The following is a 19614-nucleotide window of genomic DNA, read 5'->3' on the forward strand; positions in this document are numbered from 1 at the left end:
AAAAAAACCAAACAAAAAGAAAAAAAAGAAAAAAAAAAGAAAAAACCAAAACAACAAAAAACAAAACAAAACAAAACAAACTAATTTAAATAGTCACTAAGGGTTTTTCTTGAAATCCTAATAGAATTTGTCTGCCAGGACAGCTTTTAGCCGTGATGGAATTGTTGCCATGACATGCTGCTGAGGTTATGGAAACAAAAATACCCACCACAGCCCTCTAGGACAACCACCATGGGATTATTTTAACCTTTATTCCCTTTTTTTGGTGGTGAAATCTAATACAGCATGTCTGGTGAATCTTTTCTTAAACCTGTCTGAAGACAACTCTATTTCCAGAGCTTTGCAAACAACCACCGAGGCATCCTTGGGCTCCAGCCTGGTGCCCCCCAAAAATACAACTGAGGAGCTGCAAAAGCCTTGGAGGAGCAGCCTCTTGACCTGGAGCTGACCATGGGATGAGGGCTAAGCCCTTAGAAATCCTTGGATCCGGATCAATGGCAGCATTTGTCAACATGGAAAGGTGGCTATGGCAGGAGCTGGGACCTGGCCCCGTCACGGATGTAGTTTGGAGGTCACCAGTACCACAGCGCCCATGATCTGAGTTTCCTCCAAGTTTCCAGGTCTTTGTCAGTTTAAGGACCAGGAGTAATATTTTTGTTTCTTCTTGTATCCCATTGTCCCAACTTTGTCATCTTTGTCCTCAGTGATCTTCCCCCATCCCTGCTGGAGCTCATCTGATTCTCCCCACCTCACCCACCCTTCCCTGATACTTTGGATTTCAGCTGATACTTTGCGAAGGTTGAGGACTTATCTTGTAGCTTTCCATCCACTGCTATTTAGGCTCTTTTCTACCTCATTTTCCAGATTTTGTTTACCCACCAAACCACAGTTTCAAGGACATGCTCTTACTGTTTAAAAAATCGATAAATAACTAAGGTTGAGACTGAAAAAAAATATATAATTTGGAGCACAATCAACTGGCAGGAGCTCAGGTGTTTGGTGAAGTCTGTTTTCTGGTGAGCTTGATGTCCCAGCCAGCACATCTCAGCCTGCTCAGATTGAAAAACTGAATTTCATCAGGACAACGCAGCTTATAGAATTTTTGCTCTGCCATCCAAAGTTACATAATTATTTAGGGAGTTCTGTAGGGTTTACTGGTCCTGTACAATAGGTGGAGAAATCCCACAGCCCAGACTAAGTTGTGGTGGAGTTTGCTTGAAGATTTGATGGTCTTGGAYGTCTGGTCACTCCCTCCAACCACCTCTGAATTTCACCTCATGATTTTGAGAGACAACAGCCCCCAGGGAACATGATGCTCTAAATGAGCTTAGATCTTACTTAAATATCGTATTTATCATACTTAGATATTATATTTAGATATCATATTTAAATAGGTGTGAGTTCATTCGTTAAGGTTTTCCAGTCTTTGTGATTCTTTAGTTCTGTGAACATTACAAGAGTTCATTCATCGCAGTGGAAATGAATTAATTTAAAAAAGCATCAATCTAAAAAATTTAAATTCAAAATAAATGATGAAAAAGGGTCTTTCTCCTACTTCTTGGAAGACTCTTCCCTTCCTTCCAGCCAGGTTTTTTTTCTCTATCCCACCACTGGTTAGGCGTTAACATCTCTTCATTGCCTCTAAAGACAAAAGCCARCCATCAGAAGTCAACCATGGAGGCCTGGGAGGCTCAGTTCAAATTTCTGTTTTCCTTGGAGATGGGAGAGYGGCTGCCCTCCGAGAAATGCTGCCGTCAGCTGCGTGCCACATGACCCGTGGAGAAAGAACAAGCTGCACAAGTTATTGATTTATTATCTGGCAGAAGGCCATCGAATGCAACTYACATTTGGGAGAAGAGGAGGATGCTTAGAGCACATAAATCATACGAATAAAAATCAGGATGCCGAGGGTTTAAATGGTGTCTGCAGGGTAGGGAGATTTCAAACCKCACGAGTGAAATGAAAGGCGGCTCTGGTCAGAGCTGTGCCAGGGCAAGTTCAGATTGGACATCAGCAAGAATTTCTTCCTGGAAAGGGTGGTCRGGCCCTGGGAGGGGCTGCCCAGGACGTGGTGGAGTTGCCATCCCTGGAGGTGTCCAAGGAAGCACTGGACATGGCTCCCCGTGCTCTGGGTTCAAGGTGGGGATCAGTCTTGGGTGGGACTCGATGCTCTGGGAGGGCTTTTCCGAGCTCACCAATTCTGGGATCCATGAAAGTCCCCCAAAACTTTGTCTTGGGTCCTTCAGCATCCTTGAGTCCGTGGATTTTGCGTGGCTGGACTGGGTCTGGGGGGCTTCATTTGCCACCCACTGATTTCTGGGTTTCTCCAGATGATGAGCAGTCATTATCTGTAAATAAATACATTATGTATAACACATATTAAGAGATGTTCTAACCTCTTCTATTGTTTATATATGCTCTGATACATTGATTAGATGGATCGCAAGGGACCTGAAGGATCATCCAGTTCCAGCTGTGCCCATCTGTAAATTCCTGACCTTTAATGTGATCTTGGTGCAGACAAGTGCTGCAGCTGCCCAGCCCATCCCTCAGCCCATGCCCCTCACTCCCAGTGCTCTGCTCCCTCTCCCGAGTCACCATGACCTCCTGAGCTATTTCCCTCTCCTCTGAGCTGTTTCCTTATTCTTTCTAGTTATATGATGTTTTCTCATGAACGTGGTTCCTACTCAGATGTTAAATAAATGTGCCAGGGATACCAATTTTTATTGATTAGGGTTAGGAAAGGGGGTTGGAGTGTCAAAGGCTTCCCACAAGGRGAAATGGSTTCCCRCCRCCAGAGGACAGGGATGGATGGAAGCTCTTCCCTGTGGATAGCTCTGGCACAGCTTGCACAGAGGAGCTGTGGCTGCCCCATCCCTGGAAATGTCCCAGGCCAGGYTGGACAGGTGTGGAGCACCCTGCTTTAGTGGAAGAAGTCCACAAAATCTTGGAACCGGAAGATCTTGAAGGTCCCTCCCAGCCCAACCGTTCTGTGTTTCTGCTCTTGAATTTTAATAGGACAGGGTTGGACAATGTGACCTCTCCTCTTAAGCAAGACAATGAGCAAGAAACCTCTAAAAGCCTCTAAAATACTTCAACCGACCTAAAARTTGTCCTGTTGTGGCAGGACTGGAATCAGGAGTGTGTGAATTGACACAGGTGTGGAGCGGGACTGGAAGTGGGAGGAGATGTTTGGTATTTATATTTGTTGTGTCTGTGGGCAGAGTTAAAAATGTATGTGTTATATATTTAATCTATATATATGGCTGCAACTATAAATTCTTTTTCTRCTGGAATTGAGAACAATCATAAAAATCCTCATTCCGAAATGGAAACCTCAGCATCTTCTCCTGGAGGGATGTGGGGAACTCGTGGCATCTGCCCCGTCTGCAGCATAAACAGACCAAGGACCAGGCATTGCTCTCACTCATTCAGGAGCTTTCAAAAAATTGTGTTTTCCCGCGGATTTATCACATCAAACTTACATTAATTGTCCGTTTTTGGCAGGATGGTTCTGCTGGGCCTGGTTTATGGTGCCCATTTGCTCAGCAAGCAATTAATGAAACCTCTGTGGGATGGGTTCATTCCTGGATGGATGAATCCTCAGTGGATTCACCACACTTTGTTCTATTTCCATGTGGACAAGTTTTTCCAACCTCCCCAGGATGGATTTTAGGATGCAAATGTGTCCAGACATATCCAGAAAAGAGCTTTTATGAGGTTTAGCTCCTCTAGTTTTTCATATAACAAGGACCCTTGTGAACATATTACATGATACAAAAATATTTTGGGATTATTTTAAGAAGGGGAATGCAACTAGGAATGGAGAGAGATGTGGAAGGGGGGCTAATTCCGAGTTTCTCACTTTGCAAACGCTGCCTGAAGCTGAAACAGATGGTGTTCGAGGCAAGAAGAGAGGAATTTCACACCCTTCTGTTTAGTCGGGAGTTTTTATGCCAAATATATACATTYAGATATCCAAAATTAGCTGCCTGTTGATCGTATGGCTCTGGATTTCATGAGTTTTTATCACGGGAGCACGATGGGAGATGTTCCCACGTGGAGTTACKCTAGGAAAAGGGATTTTTCAGTTGATTTCTCACTTCACTTTGGGAATTTTCATAGGGTAAACAAGGTTTTCCTATGCCTCAGTAAGGAAAGGCTGGAGTAGATGAACTCCTGGATCTGCTCTAGCTCTGCCTGGGAGGAGGTGAATGAGCTGATAGGGGTTTCTGCTGCTCTTGGGGTTCTGAAATGCTATTTTTGGGGCTGTTTTTCAATTCTCACTGTGACTAATGGCAATATCCCTGTGGGATAAGGCATCTGCCTCCAGGGCACTGAAACACTGAGGGATTTGCAGGATATGTGGATGGATGCCCAAAGCCCTTCAGACCTCTTTAAATCATGGGAAAATTTGTATATGTGATATCCCGTGATAGGGCAACAAATTCACATATCGTGGCACAACCTTTTCCTTCAGGTGGGATTTTTCACCACCTTTTGATTTGAATYCCCTAAACCCCGACTACTGTGGTTTTAGACAGATGGGGAATTTATTATCACTTTTAATTTATATTTTTATCACATTTCTTCTCTGTTTTTCCACTTCTCTGCTCCCTCCCTCCAGACACCTCTGAATTTTACCATGTGATTCTGGGAAGCAGCAGCCCCCAGGGAAGGTGACACTCTAAAGAGARTTTAGGTGTCTAATTTAGATATCATATCTGTTACAGTTAGATATTGTATGAGGATAAGTGAGTTTAAAAATAACATTTAATGTTTTCCCCCCAATTGTGTTTTTTAGCATTTATTTCCTGATGAGTGGGGCTAGATACGAGTAATTGGTGATCATATTGGAGGTGTAAAGACATTCTCCAACGTCCCCAAGATTTTGTTGAGCTTGTGGGTGTTTTCTCCCACTCAGGATTAAGAAATCTTTAATTCCACCCTGGATTAAGGTGTTTTGGTTTGGTTTAGCACTGAAATAAAGCCCTGATAACAGAATAGGTCCAATGCTTCTGTAAAGATAACAGGAGTTGCTTCTCAACACCTCCAAGTTTAAAACTGCAGGACTTTTCTGTTCCCTAGCAGGAGGGCTTCCATCAGGCTTCRCAGCCCAGTTGGGAAGGTTTTCCTGATGCTCAGCATGTGTATTTTAATTTTAAACTCATCATTCTGTGCCATGGGCAGCATTCACAGGCTGGGTCGGTGTAGGCAGTCAGGGTTTCTCTTTAATAGGGCTTTAACTGTTGAAGTTCCTGTAGTTTTTCTGCTTTAAAATGTTGGWTATTCTGCCCCATTCTGTTTGTTTGGTACCCCAAATTTCACACGCTGCTTTGCCTCAGGTAGCACTGTGTGAGAGTAAGAATTAAACTTTGTATTCCATGTGCATTTCAAATTCTGCCTTCCCATTTTATATATTTTTAAAATGTATTTGAACATCATAAATTGTGTTTTGTTCAGATCCCTTCAGTGACCCCACACTGACGTACTGCCRATGTCTCTCTCCATGCTCAGGGCARCAAAGCTGTTTCTGAATTTCCTGTTGGGAAGCAGGAATCTCCTCATGGAGTCCATACAGGTCACCTGGAGAACAATCTGTAGCATCTCACCCAGTCATAAAATRAAAATACGGAGCTGCTGAACTCCAAAAAACCCCAAATGTTTTTTTTTAGTTCTTTGCTCCATTTCCTTTGCCAAGCCTGGGAGCTCAGTGCTCTTCTCTCCAGTGAGCTTGCATTATTTCACCTTCCTGCAGACCAGGTTTCAGGGATCCAGGGATGGGAGGAGTAAATCCTCGTGTTTTTATTGGGAGTGAGGATGCCAAAACTGGGGCTCTGTGGACTTCACTGCACTGGAAACTTCTGCAGATAGTGGTAATGTCACAATTTGATTCTTCATGTAAAGATGGTCTTCCAGGAACAGCACATTTGGATTTGCCCTTAAACATGACTTAATTTTAAATCCAGGTATAAATTGAAGGTGATTTTTAATCAACCTCCAGCTGGAGGGGTTTGTGTTTGAACAGACTGAAAGTGTTCAATGTTATCTTTGTCTTGTTAAATGAAAACCTCATGTTGTTTGGATGGAATTYCTGAATATTCCAGTGCTCCAGGAGCCTGCATCCATCAGAGGATGGCAGAAGCTTTGTTCTCATACTCAGAGGTGAAGGGATATTTTGGAGGAAGCTTTTAAGGATATCTCCTGAATTCTGCAGGAAGAAGGTCATTAGAAGATGAATATAGGAATCATATGGAATACTAACAACTGCAATTTAATTAAGTTTCATGGACAGCAGTGATTTTATCCTAAAGCTTCTGCCTTTCTGTCTGTAATCTCCAGGGTGTTCTGTAGACCAGCAAACGCCCCAGAAATTACATCAGCCCATCCCAAAGCCATAGCTGAGATCCTGATGGCAACCAAACCAAGAACTGGAAAAAAGCTAGGAAAAAAGGAATCAGGGGATGTTATTTCCATTTAARCTTTGGAGCAGTTGCTCTGGAATAGTTCCTGCTGCCTGTCTTGAAGAAAGAGCAAATCTCTGAATTATTGTGGAAAAGGTTGTTGGTTGAGGGCTGGAATCCCTCTTCTCATTTGGCCAGAGTGGGAAGAGGTTGTGTTGGGGATGGAAGGGAGGGAACAGCCCCAGAGCCTGGGAGTGAGTGATTCTGACCCAGCCTAGAGGAAACGGGAGCAGAGGAGGGAGAAWGAGCCAAAATGCTGCAGCTGAAGGAAAAGAGGCCAGGAGGGACGTGATGACCGCCCGTCAGCTCTGTGCAACAGCTGAATATGAGCCCAGAGAAGCAGRGACCTTGAATTCTGTTTTTTTGTGGTCATTTACTGGGCTATTTTAAAAAACTCCGTATCTGCTAATTAGTGCTTTCGCCCCTCTCTCAGGAGCAGTGCAGGTTTTTAATATGGTCAGAAGAATTTCAGACCCGCTGAAACTTCTCACGAGGAATTACGGAGTTCTAGAGGCCTTCTACAGCAGAGCAGCAATTTGTGCCCTGTTTGGATGTTGGAGGCTTAAAACTCTACATAATTCAGGGTTGAGGGCATAGGAAAAAAAAATGTAAAGCCCCCAACAAATAATTCAATACAGACTGATGATAATAAATATAATAAATRCATAAATCTGGTAACAGCCACCCATCACCACTGAAATAATGCTGCTCTTGGCTCACCGGGCCATGGTTTTATTGCTCTCCACGTGCTCCCAACCAGCCTTGAGCTCCTAAAGCGGGGCCTGATGGATGCTGCCCTCTGTTCAGGAGTTGTCAGACCGTTCTGGATGGCTCTGACTGCCAGTGACTCCCTGGGAAATCCCTCAGGAGCAGCTCGAAATACGCAGCCTGCAATTGCTGGGTAGAGGCTTTTCCCTGGCTGGCACTGAAAACGCCACGAGTTTTAATCAAATCTGTGATTTTTGGTTGCCTGCAGCTCAGCAGGGACTTGGGAATGTTGTTGTGATGTTCTGCTGTGTTCTGGTTGCTTGGCAAGAACTGAAAGAAAAAGATTCTAAAATGAAAAAACAAAATTCAGAATGCGGAGCGATTCCTTGTTTTCAGGGTTTTTTTACCCAATGGGATGTTGTATATTTTGAACCCAAAAGGCTTTAGGGATGTTTGAAACTCCTTCTAAGGCAGCACTCGAGTCTGTATTGTTGGTGTAAGATTATGCAATAATCCAATACTGAATTCAGGACCTTGTAGGGGTTGTTTTAGCAAAAATTTCCTTGTGAAATGTCTCAGGGCTCTTCAGGCTCTTTAATTTTAAGAATATCTGTAGAGTTCATGTTAATTTTGGATGGGGAGTCTTGGATGGACACGCTTTTTAAAAAGTTGTCTGCTCATATTAAAAATAAAGGCAGAGCTAGAAATAATAATGAATCTGACTGTTAGAAAGATGCATCATATGCAGATTTTGCAGCTTGTTTCCTTTTTGTCTTCAATTCTGCCATCAAAATGTCCTGTGGTAGAGAAATAAAAATGCAGCTGGATCTGTAGGGCTGTGTCCAACACATGGGTAAGRTGCAAGTTCCAATATCTCTGTTTAGACAGTGAGTTCACTGGTCTTAAAACGTATGATAAAAATTATGATTTTGTAACTCTACTTYCATCCAGATGCCCTAAAATAACTTCTGCATAAGACTTGTTGAAGTAATCCAGTTGGCAGTCTGTCTCAGAGGAGATAACCTTCAGAGGGGTTAGAGCTATTTTGGTGGAAAATAAATATGGTTTCTTTGCCTCAGCTTGAATTTGGGGGCAGATCCTCATTTTTACTGTAGAGGGTGATGCTGCTCCTGGAGCAGTGGGTTTGTGTAGCTGGAGCTCTCTTGGTTACTCTGCAGAGTAGCAGCCATTTGTGGTGGGAGATGTGGAATCWGGAAAGGCAGGTTTGCTGCTTTTTCATTGCAATTAATGTGAGGCACCACCATTTCCTTYCAGCAGCTGAATCCTGATTGTTAATTGATGCAAACTGTGTGACACTTTGGTTCTTTATCCTTTCCTTTGGCATCACAGAAAGCACTGATGGAATATTAACAGGAGATATCTTTGTTTCGGTAAACGGCATATCAGTTTCCACAAAGCCTTTTGGATTTTGTCTTTTATTTTTGCTTGCACCAAGTCATCATCATGTCATCTGTGGGGTTTTGGGTTTGGTTTTTTTTTAGGAGGAATATAGAGCAGAAGGAATTAGCTGGCACAACATTGACTACATAGACAACTCCAGCTGCATCAACCTGATCAGCAAGAAGCCAACGGGGCTGCTCCATCTGCTGGATGAGGAAAGCAAGTGAGTAGGAAAATGCTGGCTTTGGAAATGAGATTGGTTTTTTCAGTTCAAATCCTTCMGTTTTCTGGAGAAAAGCCTTCCCAGAAAGGTGCTAATAGCTCGCTGGGCTTATTGGTGTCTCTAGTGTTGTTTTCAAGGTGGCAACACACAGAGTGGAGAATCAGCCAGCTGAGCAAAAAACCTTAAAAAATAATAATTAAAATTCCTTTCCAGAATTTCTTCTATTAATGGGAAGGGAAAATATTTCCTGTGCTTCTCTCTTCATTTCTCTCCCTGTCCCTTGGGTGTGAGGACGTGAAGATGCTGAACCCAAGTGCACGAGTTAAAGGAGGATGTTTAGGTGTTGTTATTGAGATATAAGGGGTATTTATCAAATTACTSATAAAAATTGAACCAGAGGGAAGAGAGGCCACTCATCCATAGGGGTTGCACTCACAGAGGGTTTCATGGGCATCAGGAACTTGGCTCAGATTTTCATCCTTTGGTGCATAGGACAGGTTCTTGGGGCTGCCCTGGTGTGGACACTTTGGAATCTGACAGTTCTCCTTGGGATCCTTGGGATCTCCACAGTTCCCCCAATGTGAAAGGCAGGGAAAGGCCGGGCTGTTTTGCTGASGGCACCTCAGATCCGTGGGCACGAGGTCTCCTCCCACCATTCTCCTGCAGGTTTCTCCTCCATTTGTCTCGTTTGTCAGAGACCAACAGTGCTGCTTTCCCAGTGATCTGTGCTGGGCTGAAACAACCTAAATTGGGTGAAATTGTGAAATGCATCCCCATGCTGCAGATTTCCATGCAGCTGGAGGATAAAGGGTTGCCTTTCTCTTACCAAGAGGCTCTGCTCAAGCAGACACGTAGGTGGAAGYTCAGAATGTTTCTGTTTTCCCTTTTGTGGCCGAGAAAGAAGCGGAAATGTTTTCCCATTGTGTTTACGGCTCCTTCCTTTCAATTCCCTCCACTCAGTTTTCCTCAAGCCACAAACCAGACTTTGCTGGACAAATTCAAGCGTCAACACGAAGGGAACTCCTACATCGAATTCCCGGCGGTGATGGAGCCGGCTTTCATCATCAAACACTACGCGGGCAAAGTGAAGTACGGAGTCAAGGTCTGGTACCCAGCTGTTCCCCAGCAGCTGCTTTCATCTGAATCTGGGATGGGAAGGAGGGCCCCAGAGGCTCCACAGAGATGTTTTGGAGAAGACTTGGCTCAAGAGGTTGTGAGGGGCAGGAGAGAAGTGTTTGGTGAAATGAAAAGGTGGTGGGGTCTGGGTTTCCTGTTCTCTTCCACRTGGGCATTTCGGGAAGAATTTAGGGATGTGCATTGAGCGAGTCCTACACCTCAAGGACAAGTTGAAATTGGGTGTCTGGTGGCCTTTCTGGGCTTGGTTTGTGTAGAAAACCCTATGTTTTACTCATCATTGACCCTTTTTAACACAGGTTATATGTGCTTAAGTCTCAGCATCCCACCACCACAGGTACTTTCTAGAATCCCATACAAACGATTCCAAAGTTGACCCTATTTCTATTCATGCCAGTTATCAGCAGAAGGAATTCTGGTGGACAGATCAGCCTGTGTGAGAAACAGCCTTGGGATTTGCAGCTGCAAATCTCTCATCATATTTCTGATGCAATAAATGCATGTGATAAGCAGCAGAGACGATGGTCATAAAGAGATGTCTGATGTGGGAGCACGAGAGAAAGACAGAAAAAGACTTAACAGTTGTGCTGGCCCAGGAATAGCCTGGAAGATCCTACCTGAATCTTGTGGATATTGTTTATTTTCCTCTTTCCTCCCCCTCCTAGGATTTCCGAGAGAAGAACACGGATCACATGCGCCCAGACATCGTGGCTCTCCTGAGGAGCAGCAAGAACGCCTTTATCTGTGGGATGATCGGCATCGACCCCGTGGCTGTGTTCCGCTGGGCCGTCCTGAGGGCCTTTTTCAGGGCCATGGTGGCCTTCAGGGAGGCTGGAAAACGATTTGTGGAGAAGAAATCTGGTACGTGCATCCATCACCTCCTCCTGGTGCCTGTTCTTCAGTGGCAGTTTGGGTCTAATATGTTTCTGCACTGTTTCAAGTAGCCTGTCTTATTAGGAGTTTTTAATCTGTTACAGAACTCATTAAAATAACAGATAGGTTTTTTTGCAGAAGTCGYATTTAAAGATACATTTGGATTTTAACATATCATAAAGAAATATTTTCGTTGTACTGCTGCTTTAATTTTTTCTTTTTCTAGGATGCATGAATAGGAAAACTCAAATCATTGAAACAGAATGCACAAATTATCCAGCGAAAAAGGCAAATCATTTTTGTGAGAGTTCTTGGGCCATTAGTTACATCTGGAAACACAAAAAGGCAATAAATCTTCCTATCATTTTCCGAGCTGTTCACCCTTTCAGCTGCAGGAGAGCGTGTCTCTTGTCTAGCAGAATTCATGGCTTTGCAGTCATCCAGAACTGCTGATCAYGGGGGCATTAAATTAAAGGGAAGTGCTGGTGCATCATCATGCTGTGGCAGGCAAGACCTGGCTGTGCTTTTAGACCATTTCTCTGCATAAAGCAATTTCGGGAGGATGGGTACAAGCTATTGCTGTTCATTTCTGGGCACCAAAGGGCTTGAAATCCATGATGGAATTAGAGCCTCAGCAGGGAAAATGTCAGCTGGATTAAAATGAAGTGTGGAGCCGCACCATGAATTATTTTGTAATCGGTGAGTTTTGCATCGTGGAGAGCCTGGGCCAAGGAATGTAGGGATGGAAACTCATCAAGCAGAAAGAATGATTTTCTTGGGAGCAAATCCCAAGAAGAGCAGGAGGCAAAAAATCGACTTTCAGCTCTCGAGGTTCTTTCTTTGACACCTCTCGGATGCAGTGTAGGAGAAAAGCTGATCCTCATGAGCCTGGGTCTGTCTGGCACCTCAAGGCAGCGTTTTTGGACAGAGTAACTGAAAAAATGGATGGCAAAGAGGTTTGGCTTTGGGAGAAAGGCCACTCCAAAGAGGTGGCTTCCAAAACCCATCTTTGCACTTTCACCTTGCATGAACCCCAGGCTGAACTCAAGTGAGCTGATCCAAGAGATAGGAAAAATTCATTCAGTCATGGGAAGAAAGAGCTGATTTCAAGCCCTGATTCACTTTCGCTGTCTCTGGCAACGGTTCGTGCTCCCTGCYGTGCTCATCTCCTCTCTCCTGCTTTTCAGTCCAGAGTTTGTGGCAGTAACCTGCTCAGATCTCTCTCTATATATATCTGTATCAATATATAGATAGAATTATGGATATATATGTATAACTGGGTGAGTCCAGGAGGTTTTGAGACAATTCTGAGACTCGATTCTTGCATTGCCTTCCCTTTCCATACCAAGATTAACTAACACATGGTGATGGCTGAATTTCTAAACCTTTTYATGGTACTGCCCTATTATCTGTCCTTGTCCTTTAGCCTGTATTCAGATGGCTTYGTGCTTTGTGTCCTCTGGCTTTTGAGTCCAAGAAAAAACAAACAAACCCTCAGAGAGCTGGGTAAGGTTTGTCTTAAACTTCCCAACAATCCTCAGATCATTTATACTATGAACTTCTATGTGCACCAAATTGGGAAAAAGTTGTGAGAAAGTCTCCATTGTACAGGTGTCACTACTGGGAGGAGATTAYCTAAATCTGAATTCCATCCTGAGACACACCTTTTCCATGGGGAAAACTTGGCCTATGAGGAGTGGCAGAGCTGGGATCACTCAGCTGTTCTTGCCMTCTTTGGAGAGCTACCCACCATGTCCCAGCATGACCATCCAGGTTGGACAGGGCTTGGAACAACCTGGGATAGTGGAAGGTGTCCCTGCCTGTGGCAGGARGTGGGACTGGATGATTTTTAAGGTCCCTTCCAACTCCAAACCATTCTGGGATTCTGACTTTGCCCAGGTCACATTTAGCAAGGTGAGGTCAGTAGCAGTGTTTTCATTGTGTTTTTGCTGCTCACACCCATCTCCCATTCCACTGTTCTCCTCCAAAATCCCACACCAAAGCAGGTGGCTGTGGAAGAGGTGGACGTGGACACAARGTTTACCAGTGCCAGGACAGTGAGATGAGCTGGTGTGGCATGAAGCATCCACTGCCAGATGCTGAAGTCCCTTCTTCTCTCCAAAATAATGCAGAAAAGCCCCAAATAAATGCTTTGCCTCTATGACAGAAAACATTTGTGAGTTATCAAAGTATCACTTAAATTCACCCATCTGCTTCAGACAGAAGCAGAGAACCAAAGACAGCACGTCTGAGGTTTATTTTGGGTTTTATCAAAACTTGATGGTTTTAATTAGCCTCATTTGAGCATCCATCTGCCCACAGATGTGGATAAAATGATGGTAAAGTAAGGAAAGCTCCTCTCATATGTTCATCCCCATGCACACAATTAGTATTTGTACAGATATTTTTCCAAGACGTGCTTCCCTTTCCTGGTTTCTGAGGTCCTTTCCCCGTCCATCGAGCAGGTGAAGTGAGGGAGCAGGGAAATATCCAAAACGTGCTTCTTTCAATGAAAGGCTCTTTGCACTCTTTGTCTGAACCCCAGCTAGATCTCTCGTGCTTTTACGCTTGCAATACCCTGCAGGGATTTTCCAGAAAAATCCCTGGCTTACGTGTAAGCAGCTCTGCAAAATTTTGCTCTGCTCCCTTTCCRTATCGTCCTTTTGGCTGTGTCCTCCATGCCGAGCAGATGCTTCTGGAAAGATAATCAGCATTTTTTCTTGCTGGCTTTGRGGACTCTTCTTTTTCTGTGCTGTTGATAGTGCAGCTTTTGGTGGTTGTGTGATTGTCCTCGTTCGCTTGAAGGTGAAGAGCAGCAAAGTGGTGTCACTGTGAATTTTGTTTGGTACCTTTGTGTTCTGCCCAAGTGATGCTTCTTACAGTGCTGCCAACGCTCCTCGGATGAAAGATGCCAGGATCAGTTGAACTCCACTTAGCTGAAGGGTGGAATTCTTCAATAATTTGATTTTTAATTATTTTTATTGCTAAGTTTATTAATGAGGATTGAAATGCTCCAATAGAACTGTGTGTTTGAACTGTATTTGTTAGTGAACTTGGATTAAAGGAACACTGTCAAGCCTTTTAGGAAGGAAATTTGGCTGATTGACTTRTTTGGTTGTGTCATCAATGCACATTTATTATACAAAACCTTCTTAATTCTTCATTAGTGAAAACTTAAAAATGGAAAAAAGGGTGCTGTCCATACCAGCTGTTCATACCAATCCAGGCTGTGGAGATTTGGTTTTTCTGCATCTGAATCATTGCTCTGATGAAGGTTTCATGGTCCTGGGGCTCTGCAGTTCAATTTGGCCAACGAGAGTTGCTCCTTGGGTAATTTCTGCTTAAAAATAATCGCACTGGCTTCTGCAGATTTATTCCTGAAGCTGGTCGCCAAAAAAACTACTGCCCCCAAAATAATCCGTAAAAAATGCAACATTTGCCAAATAAAGGTGGCAGCAACCAAAAACTTGGTGTTAAGATGATCCAGATGCCCCTTGGCAGTGTTCCTGCAGAAAGTTCAGATCAGTCCTTTCCCGTGGGTTGATGTGTTGGTACGAACTGCTCCCAAATGTGCTGGCACAAGGTGACCCCAGGGTGACCTCACTGGGAGCGTGGCACGTCCTGGACCTGGGCAGCCACGATGGAGAGGCTCTGCCTGTTGGTCACTGTCACTGGTGTCACCTCTCCTCTACCCCGTGCTCAYRGCTGGGCCGTCAGAAAKCCTCTTGGCCACACATCAATGGTTTCCTCCAACTCAAACCCATCCTCCTGARCTCCAGACTCCGTGTTCTCTGCCCTCAGGGAATATGGAACCCGTGCTYAATGCAAATGATTTACATTTTTCCTTTTAAATGCCAAAATCTGAGCAAAATGTAGCACTGGGCTGAGAATTGCWGGTGGCTGTGTCACAGAGCAAATGGGCAAGGATTTGCAGGTAACACTGGGCAGAGGCACAGAAAGGATTTTAAAAATAAACTAATARAAGTAAAGATTTATCTAATAATCTACTTTTTGCCCAAATAATCTTGAACTGATTATGAAGTGATTATGCTCTGGCTAATGAGGATTGTAATTAGGACTGGGATGTGGTCCAGCCCACTGCTCCTGTGCCACTGCACTGTGCAGAGGAAGCCACAGTTAAATTGTGTCAAGCACAAAAAAAACATGCGACCCTCGAGCTCTCGGGCTTGTTCCTTCCCCTCTCCTGWTTTCTGCTTATGTAATCTTTCTCTTCTCTCAATTTTTTTTGTTTGTTTTTATTTTGCTTCCCAAGGGCATGATGATGCAGTGCCATGTGCGATTTTGAAAAGTGTGGATAGTTTTAGCTTTCTCCACCACCCAGTGCATCAGAGGAGCTTAGAGATCCTGCAGAGGTGCAAGGAGGAGAAGTACAGTAAGGCTACAGCACCCGCCCTCCCCTCTGATACCACACTCACACGTCCAGAAATGGAAACCAGGTGCATTCTTTGTAGTGAGGGTGAAAAMCAGTGCCCAAGGAGCCTGCCAGGGTCAAACCAGCTGCCTTGGAGCAGTTTGGAACCTACTGGGAAATGATTAGGCAGAGTTGGAAGAGTCAAATTAAAAGCAAAGCCACATCTCTTGAGATCTTACATCGTTTTATTGGTGGTTTTCCCTTTCACTCGCTGACRTTAATAAGGAATATTCCTGATACAAGGCTGATACAGCTGAAATTTGACTTCATTTGGATYTCATTGGACTTCAAAAATGTCTTTAGCTTGTGAAAATTCTGTCTCCCAGAGCTTTTACTTAAAACAGAGGCGTCAATATTTATGGAACGAGTCGAGCGAAGATGCACTTGGTCTCCATTTCTTCATCCTCACTCCTCTGTCACGTAATAAACTCATCCTGCATGACAACATGGACACTCTTGCCTGCCCTACTCTATTTCATTTTTACATTTCAATAGATATTTGGTGCTCTCATGTTTAGATACATCATCTTCCTGCCATTATTCTCCTCCTTCATGTTGCGTGTTAAAGCTGACAGAAATAGAGCTGCTCTGCACGGGCAAAGCTTCAGCCCAACTTGCTTAAAATTCCTGAAATTCAGGTGTAAATGCAAACCACTTGTTTTTTTCTGCAGAGCTGAGCATGGTAAGTACGAGTAGGTGCATGCTGAATCTTCACAAATACAGTTTTCCTGTTAGAAACCTTTTGTCACATATCTGTGCTTCCTGCATCGTGTGGGGTTGGGGGAGCAGCAGTGGTTTAGGTTTTGTTTGGGCTTTCATTCTTAATTTAACTCTGTTATTTTCCCCTACACGTTCCCAATGCTGCTATAAGAAAATATAAAGAAGATACTAAATATTATTTGATTCTAGGTTTTATTAAGTGGTCTTGTACCAAGTGACCTTACTGATACTACTGAGAAACTGTTGGAAAGGAAGATGATTATCAGCAGAATAATTTTACTTGGAATTAATGAACCAATTTAACTTTAAGTTGGCTCAGCAATATGGGAGATTTTTGGGGGCTTAGTTTGCAGTTCCTTAGGYGGGAAGAAGGAAATTCATACAACTCAAGGGATGCTTAGAGGTTAAATTTAGTGGGAAGTAGGAAGTTGAGCTCAACACCCTAAAACCTCGCTTACACAGTCTGGTCCACACAGTTTGGGCTCTCTCAGGATAAATCCAGTGAGTGGATCTGAGAAGAACATTRCATAGTTTGTGAATTGGCACCTGACCAGGCTAACGAGTCATTCCTGTTGTGCATTCAGAGATCATTCCCATTTTCCCAGGGTGTGCTCCTGCTTCCCCGGGCTCCCAGCCTGGCAGGCTGCAGTGGCCCTGGAGCATGTGTAACCTTCAGTTCTGAGCCCAGCAGGCAAGCTGAGGTCAGCTGAGGTTACCCATCCATGTCATCCTTGGGAGAGGAACCAAGGTCATCTGCTTGTCTTGAACTGTGCATTTAGTTCTGAGCAAAGAGAGGAAACGAATGGATTTGATGAGTTTATTGAGATTCTCTGTAGGTCCCTTGGTATTCTGCTTCAGGAACCAGCTGGTCCCTCCTCCCTTCCCATCAGCTGCTTCCCTGGTGCCCTGGAGCCCAGCAGCTCCCCCAGAGCAAAGATCTGACTTTGGACACCCCTGATTCAAGACCAGAACTCTGCTGGTTGATGTTCATCCACAGGGAGTAGCCAGGGATTATCCAAAGCTCTTCTCAGCAAGGGCAAAGACCTGTTAGGCAAATCAGGCTGAGGAAAAGCAAATGTGCTTGAAAAATCAGGATAATTTTTTCTGCCTGAAGTGTGAACCAGATCAAGCTGTGTCTGAGTGGGATGAAGGGAGTGAGAGGCTGTTCTTTCCTGCACAGTATCACTCCCTACAGTTGAACAGTCCCTATTCACCATGCACAGTTCTCAAGGCCACGTGCAACTCAACTGAAATMTGAGACCTTTTTACCTTCTATTTATAAAAATCCCCCTTATTTCCCAGAAAAGGGGCTACATCACCATGACAGSTTTTACTGGCTGTATTCCTTCTTTAGGTGGATGATGGCACAGTATAGAAAAGTCTTTCTTTTTGGTGTGTCTAAAGCAATTCTCTTTAACCCAGCTTGTGCACTGTGACCTTTACTAATCAACAAATCACTTAAAATGCTGAACTGATGGGACCACTATGAAGTTTAAGTTGCCTGGAAGTCTGAAATAGAAATTCCCTTTTTCTGAGCAATGCAAGGAGTGGATGCTGGAATAATTTGGTACCACCTTGTCTTCATCGCTTCAGCTCGTCTTGTTGGGTTGAAAGGTGTTTTAGGCCTTTTCTTTCTGTGGTAGGAAAGGGAAAGAAGACAGATTTTGCTCCAAAAAAAAGGCATGGATTAAAAAAGTCTCAGAAATACCAATGAAAGCCCATTTTTCATGGAATGCTTTAGGCTAGAAAAGTCTTCTGTGCCTTAAAAGGCATATTCAAATATTTAATTTAATCTATATTAAAAATAGACCCAGATACATACTAGCTGCTTTCTTAGTCTAAAACTAGCTACACAAAGTACTAATGCAATATTTTAAGCAGATTCCTGATTATTCCCATTTTTTCCCTCTTTACAAATGGATTTCTGTTTCTTTAAACCAGCAACTTCGGGCACAGAAGTGCCAGTCTTGAAAGAGATGAAAGAACACTCCTAGGACAAGAAGTGTAACCCCAAAAAGGGCTTAAAAGACAAAAAGAGGGATTGAAAAGAGAGTTTTGAGCTCTAGGCATTCAGATATGTTACCTGCCTTGCTTTCCAAAACCTCCAGGGCTGGAGATGCCAGACCCTTTCAGCAGGAGGGATTTGGTGCTGCCTTGGAGCACAGGAGGGTTCAAAGATGACTTGGGGCAATAGACTCCGGAATTTCCTTTTGCTCACATTTCCAGGATCTGGGCACCTTTAAATGCCAAAATTTGACCAAGTGGACCATCAGCCTTTTCAGGGACCTCCTTCCCAATGTTCAGCTCCAAGATGAGCTCTTAGAACATCTCAGCAGGGCAAGGAGGGCAGTAAATGTGCTGTTAAAGGGATGTCACCYTTTGACTTTGGTAGGAATTCATCTTTTCCTGAGGAATTCCATATTCAGATCAGCAGGACGGGCTCAGGTCTCAGCATATTTGCTTTGTGTTCATCTTCCAGAGTAAAAGATCCCCAGGACTTGGCTCAGGACCTGGGCTGCATGGAACAGGGGAATTATACACGTGGGGTGGAGGGGATATAGCATTTCATGCTCCTGTCCTGCTACAAACCATTGTTTAGAATTTTTTCTTTCTAGAAAAGCTTTTTTTCCCCCATATTTTCCAACTACAGACATCTCAGGGTAAAATAAAACACATTTTCCCCGTGCTGAGGTGAGAKCTGTGACTTTTCCTGTCTCATAGCAGCAATTTCAAGACAGTTACGAAATTGCTCAGCTGTTTTTGTGTCAAACTCCATATTATCAGATCTTTACATTTCGTGGTTTAGTGACTTGAGAAGTGTTTCCTTGTCTACAAAGATTGTCTCCTGTCTTCCTTAGTGCTTGGTTACAAAACATTTCCACTTCGGGGAAGATAACAGCTGCTATTGTAACCATGTGTGGCAGCTTCCTGAATACAAAAGAGATACTTTATTTAATATTTTATTCAATAGAYTTTTTTGCAAATAAATTATTCTAGRTATCAAAGGATATRGGTTCTGTAGGCAATCAGGTATTTATAAAATAGTATATAATGTATTTCCTGCTTGCTGCACATGTCCATATATTGGGAGGGAAGGAGGGAGGGAAGAAGTGTCTCAGGAATAAATGCCCATTTTTCCAAGCACTCTGATTATGCCCATGGGTTATCCCATGCACAGTGGAAAGCTTGGGAATCTCTTGGACATGGAGAAGGTGGGTGGCTGCTGCCCCCATCAGCTCCTTCCCTGCCCGTTTGGTGGCCAGGACAGCGTGTCCCTGAAGCACCCCTGGTGTGTGGGAGGGGAATTAGAKCTGCAGCAAACAGCGTTACTCACCAGGTGATGACTCTGGCAGGGAGGTGGCACGGGGACCGATGGCATCCCCGGCACCCGGCTGTGCCAGCATGTGCCAGAACATGTCAGCACCCAGCTCAGGGCTCAGCTATGGCTCTGCTCGTGCTCTGTGGGGATGGCTGTGCTCATTGTGTGCTGGGGACGAGCCAGCTGCAAACGGCTTCTTCATGTGCTGCTCCAGGTATCACTCGGAAGAGCCCGCGGACACCGCTCTCAGACCTGCAGGGCGTCAACACCATCAACGAGAGGAGCCCACGGTAAGGATTCTGCTTGGACCTCAGCTCAGCTGGGAGTGGGATGGGAGGGC

At 44.1% G+C, this 19614-nt stretch overlaps 1 protein-coding gene across 10 annotated transcripts in view; it reads left to right on the forward strand.

Moving 5' to 3' along the window:
- Window positions 1–19614, forward strand: part of MYO9A (myosin IXA) — a 169982-nt gene that overhangs the window by 112756 nt on the left and 37612 nt on the right. For 8 of the 10 annotated variants that reach the window (XM_057378746.1, XM_057378748.1, XM_057378747.1 and 5 more), the window contains 5 exons: window positions 8675–8796; window positions 9757–9898; window positions 10596–10791; window positions 15077–15196; window positions 19489–19564. In XM_057378746.1, the coding sequence (XP_057234729.1) occupies window positions 8675–8796; window positions 9757–9898; window positions 10596–10791; window positions 15077–15196; window positions 19489–19564 (656 nt within the window). The remainder of the gene's footprint in view (window positions 1–8674; window positions 8797–9756; window positions 9899–10595; window positions 10792–15076; window positions 15197–19488; window positions 19565–19614) is intronic. The other 2 variants (XM_057378753.1, XM_057378754.1) reach the window with 1 other exon arrangement.

Source organism: Malurus melanocephalus, unplaced genomic scaffold (assembly GCF_030028575.1).
Source record: "Malurus melanocephalus ecotype Western Australia unplaced genomic scaffold, MMel_1.1 scaffold_372, whole genome shotgun sequence".
Classification (NCBI taxonomy): domain Eukaryota; kingdom Metazoa; phylum Chordata; class Aves; order Passeriformes; family Maluridae; genus Malurus; species Malurus melanocephalus.